At 41.4% G+C, this 19761-nt stretch overlaps 1 protein-coding gene and 1 long non-coding RNA gene across 2 annotated transcripts in view; both read right to left on the bottom strand.

The window, feature by feature from the left end:
• The window catches only part of LOC147653588 (uncharacterized), a 130039-nt gene extending 113594 nt beyond the window's left edge, over positions 1–16445 (bottom strand). Inside the window, exons 1-2 of the mRNA XM_086887772.1 lie at positions 15937–16445; positions 7798–7923 (exon numbers count right to left, since the gene is read on the bottom strand). Of these exons, the coding sequence (XP_086743898.1) occupies positions 7798–7923; positions 15937–16019 (209 nt within the window). The 5' untranslated portion in view covers positions 16020–16445. The remainder of the gene's footprint in view (positions 1–7797; positions 7924–15936) is intronic.
• On the bottom strand, positions 603–4886 carry LOC111937334 (uncharacterized). The gene is made up of 3 exons (XR_002868567.2): positions 1808–4886; positions 1286–1423; positions 603–907 (listed from the first exon to the last, which is right to left on the bottom strand). It is a non-coding gene; the product is annotated as an uncharacterized LOC111937334 (long non-coding RNA).
• Positions 16446–19761: the final 3316 nt, after the last annotated feature.

Here is a 19761-nt window from a genome sequence, read left to right as displayed (position 1 = left end):
GCATGGTTAAATGGCAAGAAACTTCAGTGTGCTTGGCAGAGTACTCCACTTCCTCTTCTGAATATTTGTGTGAAATGAAAGGTACATTTTGTATTAATGTAGCTATATGATATATAAAAATAAATAAATAGTATCTCACCTTCATCCAGAAGTAAATAAGAGCAAAGCTAAACTGGCATCTTCAGAGGAATGTAGGTGGATGCTGAAGGCATGCAGACAGAAGAGATGCTTGGGCCACTTGGGCTAATGGTGCTATTTGCAGCACCCATTCAAAGTGCTCTGAAGTCAATAAGCACATAATTGGCCTTGATGTGCTTCAAACCTTTGGTTCCTGTGACAAAAGTAGGGATTTACTTGAACTGATCTGAGAATTTAATTTTTCACTTGAATTCCAATAAAGAAAATGATGCAATCTATACTGTCTTTAGGTTATCATAATTTCTTTGTTGACAGTTGAGGAAGGTTTGTTCCTCAGATGTAAATGAGATGTATACTTGTATATTTTTGTTAAAGAAGTAAGATGTCTGAGTAGAATTAAGTGCTTGAAGGCTGCTGACAGTAAAAGACAAATGGAGGTAGCAGGCACTGCAGCAAAACCAGTCTGGGCATATTAAAAGCTTTTTATTGTATCTGCTCAAGAAGAAATCCTTGAAACAACTTTCAAGAGGATAAACCTCACAGCTAAATTAGTGGCTCACACTATTCCAGCTGTCTTCAGGACCCTAGATAACTATGTTAAACGAATATTTGCTTTTCATATTTGGAGTTATCCTTTTTTGTGTGTCACCACACTTGTTGGGTGATCCTAGCTGCTGATCCTAGCTGCCTTCCCAAGGGATGCATATCTCTGGCCGGCAGCCACCATCAGGACATGGTGTTTCTCACCTTGGAGCTTTGCTTGCAGAATCTGTAAAGAAGGGAACAGCCAGTCTGAGCCATGAAACATCTTTGTGCCACTGCTCAGGGTCACACTGCAACAGGGACCCTCTCCCAGCCATGGGTCTGCTGACTGCACACAGCTCCTGTCTTCCCAAGGAGTGTGTGGGGATCGTCCAGGTACCCCTGAACTGCACACAGGTCGGGCTCTTGGGCCAGCCAGAGCTCCAGCTCCCCACAGCCCAAACGGTGGTGGCAGCTCCCCAAGGTGGCCGTGACCAAAGCCATGGATGCAGGAAGGAGCAGCCTCCCAGAGTGTCTCCCTGCTGTGAGCAGTGGTGCCTACAGCACTTCCCACACTCTGTGGAAGGTGCAGCAGACAGTGGTTGTCTGATCTAACCTCTCTGACCTCGCAACAATGAGGATATGGAGCAGTCACACGGCCATGCTGTTGGCAAAGAGGCTTAAAATCTGCTCCCAACTGTTTCCCAGAGGGTGTTTACTTCCTCCTAGCTGACAGGCATGACTGTACGAGCACTCCTTGCCCCTGTGAGGACAAAATAAAAAAAAGGAAACCTTCAGCAGCAATGTAAGTTTGTGTGACTTTACTCAGAGACACACACTAAGAGTGATTATATGGCAGGCAGCTGCCTCTTAGCTGGGAAATGGTAACAAACAGCTGCGAGTTCAAAGACCAGCCAGAGTCACCTCTACAGTTATGATAATAACTAGGGTACAAATGATAACAGACTGTGAAACAGAATTGCCATTAGGCTTAACAACAGATGGGCAATTGCTCCCAAATCCCTTCAATATTGAAAAGTGCAAATCAATGATTTTATCCCCATGTTAAGTAAACAGACTTGGGCTCTTCCAGGCAGGGAGCCTCAGGTATGAATTCAGAGAGAAGAGCAGCAAAACAGGGACCCACCCTGAGCAGAGGTCCTACAGGGCAGCAGCAGCATCTGTCTGGTGCTCATTCCCCTCAGCAGGTCCTTTGCCTACATGAATCATGAACCCTGACTGGAGAATCACAGGATAAAAATAAGACAGTGGATTATCCATGAAAAAGGGATCACAAAACCTGAAAGTGGGAAAAAAAACAAGAGAAAAGGAAAGGAAAGGCCAGTGGGATGTGGAAAATTGCCCAGAAGAAGAAATACTGGTGATTGCCAGAGGATGAACATCTCTCTCCTGCCAACCCATTCCCCACAGGAGGCTGGAGTGCTGCAGGAAGGAGCAGGGTGTCTCTGAGCACCACATCCCTCCCCTGAGCCAGGACTGAAGAAAGGGCTGCGCTGGACCATGATGGATGGATGACTGACTCCATGATATAAATGTTGGTGCCTGAGTGAGACAGAAAGCCAAAGCCCTCTTTACTATTGAAGCTCTTCTCATTTTCACTTCAGTAGAGCAGGATGTGACACCTGTTTTTCTGCTCAAATTTTAACCAGGTTGTTCATTATTTCTCCCCTTCAGTGTACACTGTGTTTTGCTTTGTGGTGGCATTTCATGCTGCTGAGTGTCCTTAAATGCTACACTGTTGTTCTCCCTGATAGAAGTCATGGTTGAGGAAAATAATTTTAGCAAATCCATCTCTTTCTTCAGTACTATTTTGGTTGAAAATTCTTATCTACCCTTATAGATCTACTACCTATGTCTCAGCTTCAATTTGGCAGCAAGACTTACTGTAATCTCTCCAGTGAAGCTTTGCTACACACAAATCAAATCAAGAGAAGCTTTTATTGATGTGAAATACAACAGAGAGAGCATTTCCCAGACCATATATCCTAACCAAATGGATTTTCCTTTCAAATTTCCAGCATGATTTAGATTTTTCACATGTGTTACTCTGCTGCAAAAATTGTTGTCATGCATGACCAAACTGCATTATGCTTTCAAAATGGTCACTGTGTTGAAAGGAATATGGAAAACCAGCATCAGAGGTAATTCAGCTGCAGATCATTCTCCCTGGGAATGGGAGAATTGGGTTTTGGCCAGCAGGACCAATCATCCCTCTCTGCAATAAAATGTTAAGCAGCTTGTTAATGTATTTTGAGGATTTTGAACAACCAGTTCTACTTTATAGCAGTTGTTGGTAGTCTGGTGTTCTTGGACCTGTTATTCCACATTTATTAACCATCAGTTTATAGGCCAGATCTTTAGCTGGCTTACATGTGGACTGCTCTGCTGAGGTTTCTCCCTTGTATTACACAAGTTGCAATCCAACCTTAATGTACTGCTCATTTCCTAATGCTTCCATACTTACAAATAAGGTATTTGGAACAGAGAAGAGCACTCTTTCATGCTGTGCTTAGAAAGAATAACACTGTCCTTTTTTTGACATGAGTGCATGAAAAGGGCAGGGATTGAGGACAGATAGTCACCAGTGGGAATATAGCATTTGATTCTCTTGCATCTGTGCATAACTGATCCAAGGATTTCAGATTTTTTTAACCTCAAGTGCTACTTAGCACTGACAAAAACTCCCTGACAAAAAAGAGATTGATTCAGAGCTGCAGAAACAAGACACATCAAATTCCTTTAGGTGTCTTCCCTTGGAAGAAAACACCTATTACTGGATATTAAGATTGACAAATTAACAAAATAACTAGTTGAGGAAGATGCTTTTAACCCAGAAGGCCTTAGTCCTCTGTCTGAGGTCACAGACAGCCGTATCACCCAGCACTCCCAACGCAGGAATGAGCCACACAGACACCTCACATGAGTCAGTCCTGGATGACTCTGCTTGTGACTTTAGATGAAATTTTCACAAACATACCAGTTAGGACCTGTGGGGCTAACCACTGGTACCCCTCAGCTGAGCACAGATGGCAGAGCAGGACTTGATAAGCCTGATGGACCAGCCTCAGTGCTGATGAAACACCGCTGATGGTGCTGGTTGTGCACAGAGACAATGGAGGAGCTGCCTGCCTCAGGGCTCTGATTTGAGTCAGAAAGGTGTTCAGCAGGAATCCTAAGCAACAAGCAAGGGCTGACTATGCTCCAAGCAAAAGAAAAGGACGGAAAATTAATGCAGCTGTAACTGTTTTGGTTTTAAAATATGTGTCATTAAAAGCAAATTTAGTTATGCCTTCCCTTTCCCAACCCCCCCCCCCCCCAAGAGCAATCAGTTTTTAAATAAATGACAGTCATACCACACAATCAGGTGCTGTCAGATCATTTGTCACAGACTGTGCTGTTCTGCTGGTCCACTTCCAGCCCCTGTGCATGCTACTTTACCTCACATATTTGGATGCCCTGTTAGATCAGACATCAGGAGAGGAACATAACAGTATTTCTGGGCTTTGCACCAGGCCAGGGGTTTGTTCATGTTTCAGCCATGCCAGTGTGTGCTGACATGTTCTTTGAAAGAAACCTCGCCATAAATTCAATTAGCATGAAAAATGAACCGTGGCAAAATATTTTATAATCATCTACAAAGACCCTTTGGTTACAAACCAAACACTGAGCTTCTTTGCAGGAGAACGTAAGTGGAGTGAGCAAACACGGATACCTCCACAGCTCCTGTTGCCACTTGCTCTCCGGCTTTGGAGAGGGCTAGAATGCAAATGCCTTCACGCTCCCGTTTGCTGGGTGATAACAGCACCAGTGACAGCAGTGGTGACAGGGCAGGGCCATTTGTCAGTCTCTTGCCCGACCTCATTCAGAGCTCAGCTAGAGAGGAACCTGATGTCACCAGGCACTGTCACCTGCCCACAGAGGCTGCCAGCTCAGGACCTCTGCAGACTCTCCAAAGCTCTCCAGAGGAGCAGAGTTCTTCCCATCTGCCAGGCACATAAATTTGGGTTGAATTTGGGTCACCCAAGCATGAGTTGGCTCCAGCATCACTTCCTCCCACTTCAATCCCAGCTAGTATTCCCTTTACAAGGGTGGGAAGCCCACCTTCCTTGGTTAGCTGAAAGGAACTGAGGTCCCTGTGCTGCTGCTTACATGGTCTTACCTCTCACAGCACAAAGGGGTGCACATCAAATGTGGTCTTCAGGGACCTGTGTAAAGTAAATTAAACTAAAGGAAAAAATGCAGGCGGACCTACAAGTGCCATCAAGGTATATGGCAATACCTTCTCATCATAAAACGCTTTTTTTCAGCTGGCTAGAAATTTGTCAGGCTCTGGGAAAGGCAAGAGGAAGTTTCTGATGCTATTTGTCTCCCCACAACCGAATCTTTTATTTAATTATTTGATAGAGTTTCAGCAAAGTGGTTTAGCCATTTCCAAGAATGAAACTGGGGGCAGGGGAAAGAGGGAGCAATGTTGTCAAGGCAACAGTAATCCCATTATTTTTTAACTTCTGAGTGCCTGAGTAGGCAACCTTTATCTTCTTTTTATGCCATTTTTATACATAATAGTAATAACAGCATAGACAATTATTCTCATCTCTTTTAAGAAAAGAGCATGCCAGGGTAGTAAAGGAACAATAAGACATGCATTTGCGAACAAAACAAGCTGGCACCTTCATGCTGTTGGCTGCTGCATCTGCTGCTGCTATTTTGAAATCAGGCTTTCAGGGCCTAAGTACTCTGTTAGCAACATCTCTTTAAACTGCCCTCCACCCAGACAAGATCAAGACCCTCATTTCCCCGGCCTGAAGTGCAGTTGACAGCCTCCACGTGTTTGGGGCATATGTTAGTGTTCAGTAATCATTTCCCTCCAGATTTTATGGCTCATTGTCATTTCTCACACAACAAAATGCTTTAAATGTGGAGAAAGACTCTGCTTAATGCTTTGAAGAATGTCCCTGGAGAGAGGATTTTAATTTCTGCATGATGGGGGAGACTTTTAAATCATATTGCATCAGATACAATTTGTCAGATAAGATGTGTTCTTACTATGAACTGAGCGTACAGCACATTTGTAAAGTACACTAAGTGGAAGGAAAACAACAACAACAAACAAAGAAAATAAAACCCCCAAAACAACTGTCCTTTCAGAAGACCTGCTGTATTTTCATGTTTTCCTTTCACTCTTCAAGAGCAAGTGAAGTTAGTTCAAAAATTTCAAGGGGTTTTTGTTTTTGTTTTTGTTTTATTGGAAAAATGGGAATCTGTCAACACTGGAAGTACACACAAGAATGTAGATCAGATATTGTTTTAGGAAAAAAAAACAAGTATAGTGAAAGTGACAGTAACAATTGAATAGATCATTTTGTGTGTCTACTTAGAAAATATTTTACTTCTAATTTATTTTTTTTTTACATTTGTCTATTACTTTTCTTTGAGTTATTTCTGGTATTTTAATACCATTGCTCCTTATTTTTACATTTTCACACTGCAAAATATGAAGGCAACAATTACTAGCGAACAGACTACTGAACTACAGCAAATGAAACTTAATTCTAAGCAGGGTTTTGCCTCTGAACCTCTGACCTCTATATCAAGCCATTTCATTTCTGCTTCTCCATTCCCCAGGTCATGAAACAGCAATGAGGTATGGTTTCACTGATTAACTAAATTGATATGTATTACAAAGGCATTATAGAAAAACTGGGATATAGTATTTATATACAGTGTAAATACAACATATATATAAAATATATTGTGTTTTGTATATAACTCATGTATTTTATATATAACTTACATATTTAGTGTTTACCTCTGCATAAGAAATTGGATAGGCATGAGAAGATACCAGACAAGTTATAGGACATATCGATATTATTGATTTTGTTCTTATTCAGATTAAATGGTCTCCAAAACTTGCCACTGCAAAGACTCTTGCTATGGCAAAGAAGTCTTCTCTGGCTTCTGCCCATGTTTTGCAGCACTGAGCAGGGCCTGTGTGTTTGATTTGCCCTGGCCATTACCCTGCTGTGCTCCCTCCCACACCAGCAGAGTTTGTCCCTTTTCTGCTATAGGAGGCTGAGCTCCCATTTCTTTCTCAAGTATGTTCTGACAACCCGTGCAGCTTTGTACCTTGCTAATAGATGCATAGGTACTGAATCTAATCCAGCAATGCACACCAATTAAGTAAATGCACTTTGAGAACAGATGTGACATTTAAAAAAAAAAAAGAATGCAGCAAAACCAATTCCAGCAAAACATCAATCAAAAAGTTAATGGTGTTATGAAGAATTTCTGAGAATATCAAGGACTATTTTACTACTGCAACAGCAACAAAAACAAAGCCATGGCAGGAAGAGGAAAATAAACTTGTTAAATAACAGTCAAATCAGGCAGTGTGAAAATCTGTCGAGAAGTTACTGGCTGCGAAGGAGTACGTGTGCATACACCACAGCAGCACGAGATACAGGATGTTATCAGTACAATGCAAACCTTCACTCAGCTGTCATTAAACCACAGGCTGCGCTTGTCTTGGGTTTTTAAACTAATTTTGAGACGCATTTCAAGGAATCAGCTGTTCTGCTGTATAACTTACACCACCTGCTCTCCACCTGACAGGATAAACTAAGCCACTTCTTGTCATGTGGCAGCACTGAAGAAACAAAGCCACACATGCTTTCTCCTCCTCCCCAGCCCTCTCAAAAACAGTGCACTGAGGACTTAGACCCCACACCTGAAAACACTTAAATGTGTATTGAATTTTACTATTGAATTTCACAGCCTGACCTAGTGCAGTGTTTAACCCTGCCTGTAATTCTAAAAATGTCAGGATTCCCACCATGAGGAAATCATGTTCTTGTGCTTTTGAAGGACTAGGAATAGGATTCTATGTCAACAGATGTACACGTGACTTTTCTCTCTAACCATGCATTGACCAAACCCTCTGTTCCAAATAATAATAATAATAATAATAATAATTAAGTACACTACATTCCCAAGTGGTGCAGGCAAGGGTCAACAGAGTTCATGCACTTATAAAATGGTCAGTACCAGGTTTACTCAATGTTAGACTTGAAAAAATAAACGTAGATGCTCTATATCTGTCATTTTAATTCTTACCAGAGCACTGGCATGGTAGAGAAATCTGCAGCTGTGAAATAGCAGCAGGCAGCTGCACTATTCCTACTGTCAAAGAAGTGTAGCACCTGATAGTTTTTTAGCTCTTCCAGATAGTTTTTAGCATTTCTGGAGAAAAGAAGAAATATAAAATTTATTTACAATGAATGATTTAAGTCTTGTGATAGACACACACACACATATACAGTGACATCTCTTTAAATAAGGAGAAACTGAGGGTCAGACACAAGGAAATCAGACGTCTTTCAAAATGAGACAGTAACTAAAACCAGAAATGGGTTACAGATGTCCTCTCTCACAGCCTTCCTTAGGACATTAGGACACAGTTTAAACAACAAAAAACAGCAACTGTGGCAGCATCAAGTGAGCATTAAGTGGGTTTGATGAGTTGGGCTCCCCAGGAACCCTGTGCAGTTTTTGGTCTGGTAAGCATTTGCAACGTGCTGAAATGCCCCAGAGTTGCTCTCTTCTCAGCTCTGCAACGTATCTGACCTTTCCATATCAATTCTTGTGCAACGTGGATAGCATGAGAGCTTTAACCAGGCAAGATAAATGCCAACATACATGATTGCAGTCACGTCATCTGTCTTGGATGCTTTTGCTCAGGGATTGCTCCAGCTTCATTTGCTGTATAGTGAATGAATGACACTTTTGCAGATTTAACCTTTGCTTTATGTTACTTCTCATTTCTCTGAGTCACGAGGAGTTTATTCTCTGTTCTTAGGCTCACTTGCAAAGAGCACAATTTCCTTTCTCTGCCACAAAACATGCACACACAGCATAGAGGCACAAGAAACACTCTTATGGTTTCTCCTTGTGTGATTTCAAGAGATCAAGCTGCTAAAAGGAGCAGCATCTCTGTCTTGTTTACATTCCTGCAGAGCAGGTACAGGCGGGGCACAGGTCTGTGCGCACACAAAAACTCCTCTAGAAACTGAAGCTCTGCCAAAGGGAAACTCAAGGGTCTTTTCAGCGTCTAAGGTGGGGATTAACACTTGCAATTGTGTGCAGCTTTTAATTTCCTTGGGGCAACATTTGTCCTGCCATAGAGGCATAATCCTATGGTTTATTTTATTTCTAGCTCCTCATCGTACCTCTCATAAAAAGTGATGCAGAATATTATCTTGATTTGCTCTTGCTGCTTTACAGGTCACACTTTATCAGAAATGCCTTGTCTGGTCTTCTCTGTCCTTCTCTTGATAAAGATCTCTACATATAAACTTTCACAAACTCATCTGTGGAGTGATTTGCAATCCATTAAAGGAAAAAGTCCCTCAAAATTGAGATGATAGAAATATTTTCATAGTATTGAATCCTCAATCCTTCTCTCCACCAAAAGTATTCAAAGCAGGATGTTGCTTTATATCTTGAAGACTGTGTATTTTCCCCCAGACCAGTCTTCTGTGGGTCAGAAAAAATCACCATGGTCAAAACCATCTTAGCCCCATCTAAGTTCCATATGTAGACACAAAGACTTGAGTAAGATAGGCCCTGTCTTCTTTCCAAAAAGGCCAGAGGCTGACTTGCTGCTGGTGTTCCTGAGCAGGATTTTGCACTGCACCCACACAAACAGCACCAGGGCCCACACAAGGTGTGGTTAACAAGCTGGGATTTTCAAACCAGGACAATGGCTTCTACTTGAAGCCCAAGTCTGTATGGGTCCTCATCCCTTCCCTGGCCATACACATTGGATTGCTCCACACACGCAGTGTGCACTTTGCTGCAGATGCTAAAAGAAGGATGCACTTTGGATGGCATTGCAAAAATTTCCATGTCACCAGCTGCAGAGGGACAAACCATCTCTGACTTGTGGGTAGCATTTGCCAAGAGTATGGACTTCACTGCTGGGGAAGGGAAGAGACAGGGAGAGCCAGATACATCCAGCAGGGAGAAAAAGCAAACAAACAAAGTGAGAAGGAAACAGGACATCTTGGCAAACTGCAAACATCTTATCTAACAGGTTCAACACCACCAGCTTGGCACACCGCCACAGACATTTCTTCCAGTGGCTCCCGATGTCATATGGCCCAGAATGCCTGCCTTCTCCTACCATATTGCCACATGCCTATGCTGCCATGGCACTTAAAAAAGCCCCAGCTGCATCTGTGAAATTCTTGTGAACCCCTGCCTAGTGCCAACATGTTAATTCTCTTGGAAATGTTTGCGACATTTGAATCTAATTGGTCTTGGCAAGGAGGGACAGACACATTATTGCTATTCTGTCAGCAGCTTGCATTGCAGTGACTGGTTCAAACTTCTAGGGTTTAACTGGGAAAGAGGATGAGGGACAAACATGATGGAGCTGTAACAGTTTCCAGAGATTCAATTAGTGTTTGCAGGAAGCCTGCACCTAAAGCTGCACTCTGACCTTTGCTGTTCAACTGCTTGAAATTCTACACAGTCATTACCGAGAACATTATTTTTCAAATAGTAATTTGAGTAACCAGAAGGTCACAATTTCTGCTGTTACATATTCACATCCAAGTTGAGATGCTGTAGCAATCTCCACTGAAGCGGAAAGCTACATGCAAGCAGGGAAGTGATGCCTCGATCAGCTGAAGTAACTTCCTGAACTTGTGCATAAAATCTGTGGCTTCATCAAGGAAATGAACTCAGAAATTGCAAGCTGAGGTCCAGTCCTTGTACCCACAGAGACAGTGGTCATGAATCATTTTGTCAAATGACAAATCTAAAGAGAAAAGAACACTTCTGAGAAAGAATGAGAAGCAAGCTCAAAAAGGCAAACAAACCTCAGTGCTGCAAAAACCTTCCACAGATGATGTGGAATGAGCATCTGTACATATCCAGGATTAAACATACCCTAGAAAGAATTTTTTTCTCTAAGCCAGAGAACCCCAGTGAATTCTGAATATGAACAAAGGCTCACAATGCTGTGGGCAGCAGCAAAACATCCTTGGCAGCTTCAGCTGTGCCAGAGGCAGCTGTGCCTGCTCCCTTTGTAAAGCAAGGTAGGAAGACTGGAAGGATGACTATCAGAAGCAGGTACAGCCTTCCCTGTCCTCCTGGCAGCAGTGAGAGCAGCAAGCTGACTCTCCACAGAACTCTCCACCTGTCTCTATTCCATGTTCATTCTGCCTCTAATTTTACTTTCTGTCAGGAATCAACATTTTTTGCGGCATTAGTATTATTGTATTTTGGGCATCACTACCAAGTAGCCTTGAGCTGGCTTTGCAAAGCCCCAGTGAAATTCCAAGGAAAGACACAAGTCTGAGATTTCTGTTGGCTTTGGCTCAGGGACAAATCTCACCTGAACCATCCAGATGGTTAGTTTCTACATTCATTGGATCTACTGCAGTTTAAGATAGCATGTCCAAACATATGTCTTAAGGTAGGTGCTGTCCAAACAGAAAACAAGTTCAGGCACAAGCAGAGACCGTATCACATTCCCAGCTACCTCTATGTGCCATGAAATCATTCTGTGCCTGGAAAGCAAAGGGCTGCAGCAGATGCCCCACTTCAGCCTAGAGATCTTTCCTCTGAGGCCGCTGTCTTGCATTGCTCCAGAATCACAGATTTATCTCCTCAGTGTGCCAGCTCTTGGCAGACCTACCTAGTAAATATGCAAAACATGGTATGACACTTTGACAGCTGCTCTGCATGGACGTATCTTAGAGTCCTGTTACTATTCTCCCTTCCAGCAGCAGCAGGGAAGCCTGAAGAACAGTTTCAGTAATGTTGGTGGGCACGAGCTCTGCCAAGAGCCTCCAGAAGGGCTCTACTTCCCCACAGCACTGACAGAGTAACTATGTCTATTAATCTGTCAACATTTAATATAGTACAAAAAGTCCAAATTATTTAATAGTTTATTTAGCAGCAACTAAAACAATGAAAAAACAAACAAACAAACAGCCGAACAAAAAGAGCACTCTAGTGCTCTTAATTTTAAGATTAGACTACTTAATTTTAATTTGAAGGTCACTTGCTATCTTCCACAAGAGAAATGAATTATTTGAGAAAATTCATATATGAAGGTCTAGTCTTTATGAATACAACTTTTATTTTTGGGATAGCTTTGGGTCAGAAGTGTGAAATGTTTTCTTTTAGCTTAATTTCTCAAACATTTCTTTACCACATGGACATAGAACATAAACTGCAACTTCTGCATCAGTGAATCATAACCTATGTAAAGATATTTGCAACTGAGAGTAGGAGCATGCAGATTCATAGCTCTGAGTTTCTGCTACAAGAGAAAAGGTTGAATAGTAGCTGTCACCAGGCTGGAAATATAAAGTTCCGAAATCAAGGGTCTTTGGCAAAAGTCTGAAAAAACATAGCAAATGTTAAGAATCCAGGTCATCTGCACTAGTAGCTCACCATCTTGTCTTCAGCTGGTTTCTGTCAGCAAACTCACATGCATCCCACCTGAAATGAGCTTAGTGTTCCCCACATCTATGTGCACAAACACACAGAGAAGCCAACAAGACAACCATAAAATTTACCCTGCAAAATTCATAACAACTGGCAGGAGATATCTGGCTGCTGCTTGAAAGATAAATGGCAAACCACCAATATCCTTCATGCTTAGCTTCACACATCTTTGTTTATTATTTATTATTTATGGGGCAGCACAGAGAAAACTCTACAGTGATCATCCTCCATTTAATGAGGTACAGTGTACATGAGAGGAAAAAAATGGAAATGAATGTGTACACCTCCTGCACGAAAAAAGAGCCTGTGAGCAAACAATTCACACTCTAGAAGCTCTCAGGCTGCCTACAGGACTCACACAACAGCACAGTGTGAGTTTCTTTGTCCAGAAACAAAGAGTTACTCTCTCTTCAATTTTGACAATGTGAAATTCAAGGACAAAGGTCTGGAAATGCTGTCAGGAGACATACTTGAGCAATGAAGATTATAACAGGTACTTGTGTGCTGGGCTGCTTCACTCTACAAGCTCCACTCTTCATCTCATATCAAGGGTAGGAAAAAACTTTCCAGAAAGCTGCTTTGAGGCTCAGGGAGATGAGACTGGACAGCTTTTACAGAAGATGGCAAATGAAAACTAAGGACTTACAGAGCACTGTTAACCTACTAAAACTGGAACAGATACATGAAATGTTGAAAGAGAACAGGAAGGAAAATGCCTCACAAGGACTTGTCTACTTGTGCAGGTTACACTTTTATCTGTATTTTATGGACATGTATGGTATTGTGACATTTCTTTCCTTATGTTTGGATGGTTTGTGTGTCACGCCTTATTGTTTCAAAACAATGGTGAGAAAATGGGGGAAAATGTGTTGCTAGCAAAAATTTCGGAGCATTTCCAGGAATGTTCACCTTTCCCAGAGGGAAAAGTTCCAGCTACTATTTCAGTAACCCATCCTGTCACACTGTCAGTTTGTTTGCTCTCATTTTCAGAAAAGCATTGTACAACAAGCCCTAAAAATCCTCTCCAGCACAGGGAGCAGCTGTACAGCATAAAACTGCAACTAGTCCCTACTGAGTCAGACCACTGGCCCCATGCTGCATGGTATCCTTTTTCAACAATGAGAAAACAGATGCGTTTTGAGAGGTGCCTGTGAACAAGGACACATTCTTGATTCCTTTACCCTTACTGGGGGTGCTAGGAGGCACCTCCTGGCCCGTTACCTCTCGTATTCACAAATGTTTCGTACCCTTTCTGATCTGCTGGTAATATCTGCTGCAAGTTTCATAAGCTTGATGCCCAATGAAAAAAGAAATCTTTCCTTTTACTAACTTTAAGCTGATCTTCTACTAATTTGATCAAGTAGCAGAGGCCCACAGTTCCTCACTAAATGTATCTACTATCTTCATTTTATAAAAGAAACTTCTGTTTTCCGAACCAAACAATCCTAGATATTTAATCTCTTCTCTTAAGACTGCTGCTCTAACCTCTTGAACATTGTAGCTGCCCTTTTTCACCTTCACTAAATCCTCCTGGAGATGAGAGACTGGTGTTTCAGATGATACTCGAGATGAAGACATATGTGATTTAAAATAGCAGAAAATAAAGCATCTCCTATTCTCAACATCCTTCCTGATGATGCCCAAGATGTTTTGGCCTTATTTGTCTGTGCTGCACACTGAGCTGATTTTGGCAACAGCAACTCCAAGATCTTCTTTCTGAGTTGTAATGACCACTTTCTAGGTCAGCATCATGTAAGCATGATTTAGATTATTAAATTACTAGTGCAAATACAGAACTCAAGCATATTTTTATATCTTGTCTAAAATTAAAATGCAAACCAGCCTTTTTACCAGTCCTTGGGATATGGATTTATTTAATCTTTGACGGCTTTTACAGACTAAAATCTGGTAACATTTTTCGGGGGAAAAATGAAAAAGATTGTTTGAAAAAAGTTTACAAAGTGTCTTAGAAAATGTAATTTTGTAGCATATTCTTGGTTGTCTGAAGCACAGCACATTACTTTAAAAAAGGTCTGCTCACTTTGCAAGACTAAAATTTAGAGCAGGCCTCCTTCTAAGCTTGGTGAACACTTACTCTTATGTTTTTATGTCTATTTGTATAAAGATTATAAATTGATTATAAAATTAAATTTATTAATTTGTTGAGAATTGATTGCATTAGGCATTGCACTTCTTGTAACTCCTGAGCTGTCACCCCACACAATAAATAAATAAGTAATATACCGCATAACTTCTTCCAAAGATATTCCATCCAAATATTGGATGGTATAGCTAATTTTGGCAGATAATTTTAAAGGATAAGGGCAAAACCAAAGCAGGTCATAGAATGAAATTTCCTTATGTGCTGAAGATTACTGTCAATGTAAAATAGGTCCCACTTTTAAACTCTGGCATTGGAGAAAATTCTACCTATTGAAAACTGGAGTTATATATTTGTTTTGCAGATATTTTTAGCAGTTCCTTGGACTATTTAATATATATATGGAAATCACCTTCCTCAGATGACTGCTTTTGCTCTACATGGACTTGACTGTTTTGCTAAATCTGTTCCTTGTTTTCTATCAGGATGTTTTGGAAGTGAACTAGACAGCAGTCCCAACGATTGCTACAAAAACAGCATTTGCCAGACAGAGGAACTGATGCTTATGGATTTGTGCCAAAAACAATTGACCTGGTTATCCTGACTGGGTAAATACCAGTATATCACTTGTAAGGGTCTGAGGGAAGTGTATTCATGCCTGGTTCTAAAATTCTGTTCATTGATACTTTCGCTAAAGGGAATGAAAATAAACACACAGTGAGAATGCTCACTGAAAAAAAAAAAAAAACCAAAACACTGGATGCTTGTTCTACAGTGTGTAAACTGCTGGAGTATTCTTCATCCTTGCCTCTTTATATGACTTCAGTCTACTAAAACCTGTATGAGCTAAGGTCACCTGTTTGAAAGTGCTACACAGGCTGGAGAGAAGATTACCCACTTTAAATCAGCACAGTTCTGTTTCATAGCCCCAAAAACAAACAGCTAATCATTTTAAGTTTGTTATTTCCTTTCCTACCTCCTTCTCACATAACAGCTTGCCTGCTACCTTCCCTACTGAGACCCTGAGCAAGCCCAAGATATGTAAATGAAATCTTGCAGGGAAATCTTTTTCCCTGTTCTGTGCTGGGACCTTGTGCCTTTGTTGTTTCAATACTCAATGCTCTACATCTGGCAGAGAACTCTTGCCAGCTCTCCTGCTGGAAGACTGTGTCTTTTCACATGAAGACAGCAGTGAGGAAAAAAAAAACATGGGGAAATGATGTCTGGAGTTTGGCTTGTAAGTCTGCCTGGACCAGCAGGTCTGTGCTTTACCCCTTCTTGTGGCTGAGACAAGGCCACTCAACTGTCTGTTGTGTAAATAATGTAAGTTTTTGGCTTGTGTTGTGTAAAGAGAAACTCTGCCAGAATATACTGAAAATCCATTTTAAAAAATCCCATATTTGGGAACAATGCAGACAATTCCATCGCCAAGATAATGCCTGCTGAAGGAATATCCTTCACCTCAAGTACGAAGTTGTAGCAGTGTCTCCGTTGGGTGAGTCTGCTGCTCAAAGGGTTGGATGTGAGGGTGACAAGGAGATAGAGTTACAAAATCACAGAATTATAGAATTGCTTATGTTGGAAAATACCTTAAAACCATCAAGGACAAGTATGTCATGGGGTGGCTTTACCTTTCAGATGGTTTTGGGAGATAAGGAAGTTGAAGCTGCTGGTGGCTGACGGGAGTCTTTTCTCCTGACCAATTATCAGTCATTTCTAAGAATTGACAGCAGTTTTCACCATTAAAAAGTGAAGTCAACTTGTAAACATCCCCTTAAGATGTACAGTTAAAGCTCTCTTGTCCTCTTTGTGTTCTGGCTGTGAAAGGTAACAGAGCTCCAGCTGGCTCCTGTTCCCTGCCCAGGCCATGCGGCCCAGTGGGGCAGGGGCTGGGCTGGGCCCAGCGGCTCCCGGCCGGGAGATGGGGCCTGCGGGGCTTGCCCCGGGCTCTGGCCGGGCCAGGCCGGTCCCTGGCTCGGCTGCAGGTTTTGCTGTGACTGAATTCACCAGAGGCTGCCGAGTAAAGAAAGGAAAAAAAGCTCTTGACCTGTGGCGCGTTGAGACAGTGACCACACTCTCCAGAGCAGCCATGAAGAATCTTCCATCGCAGACAGCTCCAGCTGCTGCTCCAGCAGAGATCACAGAACCATCTACAAAGCCTGGGCAAGATTTTAACCTTTTCATTACCCAGATTAGACTTGCAGATTAATCCTTTTTTCCAGAGAGAGAAAAAGAGAGTAATCAACATGTAAAGAGACTTTATAAAGTATCAGAAACAGTAAAGAAAAGAAGCTTCAGAAAAGGTAGAGAATATGGAGATGCTTTATAAGCTGAAATATTTTTCTGTTAAAGCTATGGAGATGGACAATAAGGTCTTGAAAAAAACTCCTTTAATTCATGACAGAGTATATTGGGAGGAATGGAATGTTCAAAGTGTGGATTTTGAGTAAAAAGTAGAGTAATTGTGATACAGTGAAGTGCTGGAACAGAGTGAAGCGAAGATTTGAAGCCTTGGGGGGCAATGAGAAAACTGTTTTCCAGCAAAGCTCACAGAAACAGATGAAGAAGACTTTTGCCTTTGAATAACTCAACCTTAAAATGACATCCCTAGACTCATGGCCCATACACATCTCAGAGTGATGTGAAAATGGGAGGAGAAAATCTGATGACAGATTTCCGGGCAGCTGGCATCAGAAAAATAGAAAGCTATAATAGAAATAGTTTTCTTGTGAGAAACTCCATAGATTAGCACAAGGAGACTTCTGTTTCTCTACAAAGACTGATGAAAAGACTGTAGCAGAAATTGGGACTGTTTTAAACACCAAAGATCCAAAGTTTTTGTCTCTATGTAGTCATGTGTACAAGAGAATGGTTAAGTAGTGAGAGATAAAAGGGTTTTCTGGAAATTTTTTCTGGTGTTTTTTGTTCTTGTAGTTTTGTTAATAAACTTTCTTTATTCCTTTTAAGTTTTAAGCCTGTTTTGCTCTTGTTCTAATCCATATCTCATAGCAAGAAATAAGTAATTTTTTTAGTTACAGCTTTAAAGCCACGACAAAGTATTAAAATCACACTGCCCAAAGTGCACCTGTAAACCACATCCCTAAGCACCACATCTACCACGTCTTCTGAGTACCTCCAGACATGGCAACTCAACCCTGGGTAGCCTGTTCCAGTGCTTGACAAGTGAAGAGGTTGTTCCAGTGCTCTTTTGGTGAAGAGGTTTTTCCTAACCTCCAATCTAATCCAAACCTCCTCTGGTGCAAATTGTTTCCTCTTTCTCTGTTGCTTGTCCCTTGCAAGAAGAGCCTGACACCCACGTGGATACAACCTCCTTTCAGGTAATTGTAGAGAGTGGTAAAGGTCTTTCATGATTCTCCCCCTCTTCAGGATAAACACCTCCCCACACACACTCCTCACAGGATTTGTGCTCTATGTCTTCATCAGATCATTCTGATTATGATTATTATGACCTCTTAACATGGATAGAGGACTTCAGCAGGGGTGTCCAATGGTTTTATCCAACCCAGCAGAGTCTGTGAGGAAACCTTTGTGGTGAGAGGAAAGTGCAGCTCTTTTAAGTTAGGATGTGATGCTGCTGGGAATCCAGAAGGTCATGTTCTATAACTGGAAACAAATTTCAGAAGCAGACTGATTCTTGTTTGATGTTTTCAGACTTGTCAGCTTAAAGTTAATCAAGCAAAGTAATTTTTTCTAGTCCTCTGAGTTTTGATCTAATGTGTTTTGCTGGATAAAGGATTTGATATTAGCCCTACTGTAAACAGCCATGAAATCTGAGATGTCTTTTGTCTCCTTGTGATTCATGCAGAGACCTGTAGCATTTTAAGCCCAGCAATCTGTAGAGAAACTTGACTTGATCAAGTTAAAAATCATGTTTTATTTATTGAAAATTAACTAGCTGTCAAAGAGCTGAGTAAAGTTGAAGAGTTAAAGAAAAGCAGTGCTAAAAGAAAGGCAAAGGACAAAATGTAATTGTCATTCTCTCTTGTATAAGAAGAGAAAATGTGACTCCTTCCTGATTTCTGTATCATCACCTGATGAGAAGCAGCCAGCCTCACTGCTGCTTTCATAACAACATCAATCCCATTGATTCTGCTGGGAGCAACTCTGAGCACGAATGCCCTGAAACAACACTATGTGCACTTTCTTCCCACTCAGAACCTGGGACAAATAGTTCCCTCACTGCTAGCAGGAGAACTTGTGTGAGTGAAAGGAAAAAGATTTTGCTGGATATTCACAAAATTCAAATGAGCTTTTCCCCCCACATCTATACGTATAAAAATGTAAAGCTCCTCCCTCTTTCCCAGGAAATTAGCATCTGTGTTCATTGCTTTCCGCTTTCTAGGTTTTCAGGAAGAACCATAATCCAGGTACAGTCATAGCCCATCAACTTTTAATTTCCAGAGCAGTGCAGACTTTCAGACCCTCACAGCATTCCTTCTAACACGTCGTCACTGCCCATGAACACAGACCTTATCAGCCTGGCATCGCTCCCCGAGCTGCACACTTGGCAGAAGGGAAGGAAGGAGGAGGGCTGAGAGGACTGTACCAATAAATAACCCCTGAAATATGCATCTCTCCTAGACTATGATGGGAAGGTTATTTGTCTCTTCTGAGCTCAGGGATGTCTTTGTCATGAATTTAAAATTTAGGAAATGTAGTATCAGATCAGTTTAAGAAAACAGTTAATATCTTAAATGTCATATGTATTTTAAACGCATGAAGGTACATCTGCTATTCCCCTCTCTTCCCAGCCTCAAGCTAACATCTTGAGAGTGATTTCTCTGGATTGCATCATGTCAGGTTTCCTGGTTGTTACTGCTCCAGTTGATGTTTTACTATCAGACTGCTGACTGTCAGCTTGTGTTTCTACCCTGCACAACAATAAAAGCAGACAGTTTGTGGGAATAAACCACTGGGAAGGGCACTGTTAGGGAAATAGCTGTTTAAAGATTAGGTATATCAATAGTTCCTGACTGGAAGTTGATTTTTAAAAAGTTTATGGGTGTGGGGAGACACATACAAAATGTTGGAGCTATCCATTTATTATTACTCCAGACTGCATGTTGGCCAGAAAATATCTTCTGACTTGAAAAAAGTATTTTATGTCAAAGAATGGGTCTAAAAAGTGATGACCCACTCCTGAGTTAAGTGTCAAGTCCTGTTTCATCCAAGGAAATTTTGGAAGGAGCTGCAAAAGTAACTTCTTCATGTGCTGGTCCAGGGCAAAGAGAAATAAGTATTTCTCCTCAGGGTGGGATAAGAAGTACTTCCAAGAGGGAATGGTGAATGTTCATTCTGCAGCCAAAAAGAAAAACAGGCTTTAAGCAGCCCCTCTCCTTCTCAGCAACAGCATTTTCAGGAAAACTGTGGACTTCTTACATGAAAGTGTGCAGAAGATGACTTTGTGCAGTTACATTAGCTACCTTCTTTTGGGT

Source organism: Cyanistes caeruleus, chromosome 4 (assembly GCF_971803275.1).
Source record: "Cyanistes caeruleus chromosome 4, bCyaCae1.hap1.1, whole genome shotgun sequence".
Lineage (NCBI taxonomy): Eukaryota > Metazoa > Chordata > Aves > Passeriformes > Paridae > Cyanistes > Cyanistes caeruleus.
Note: the sequence above shows the minus strand (reverse complement) of the source record. Positions and strands in the feature narration are given on the sequence as shown.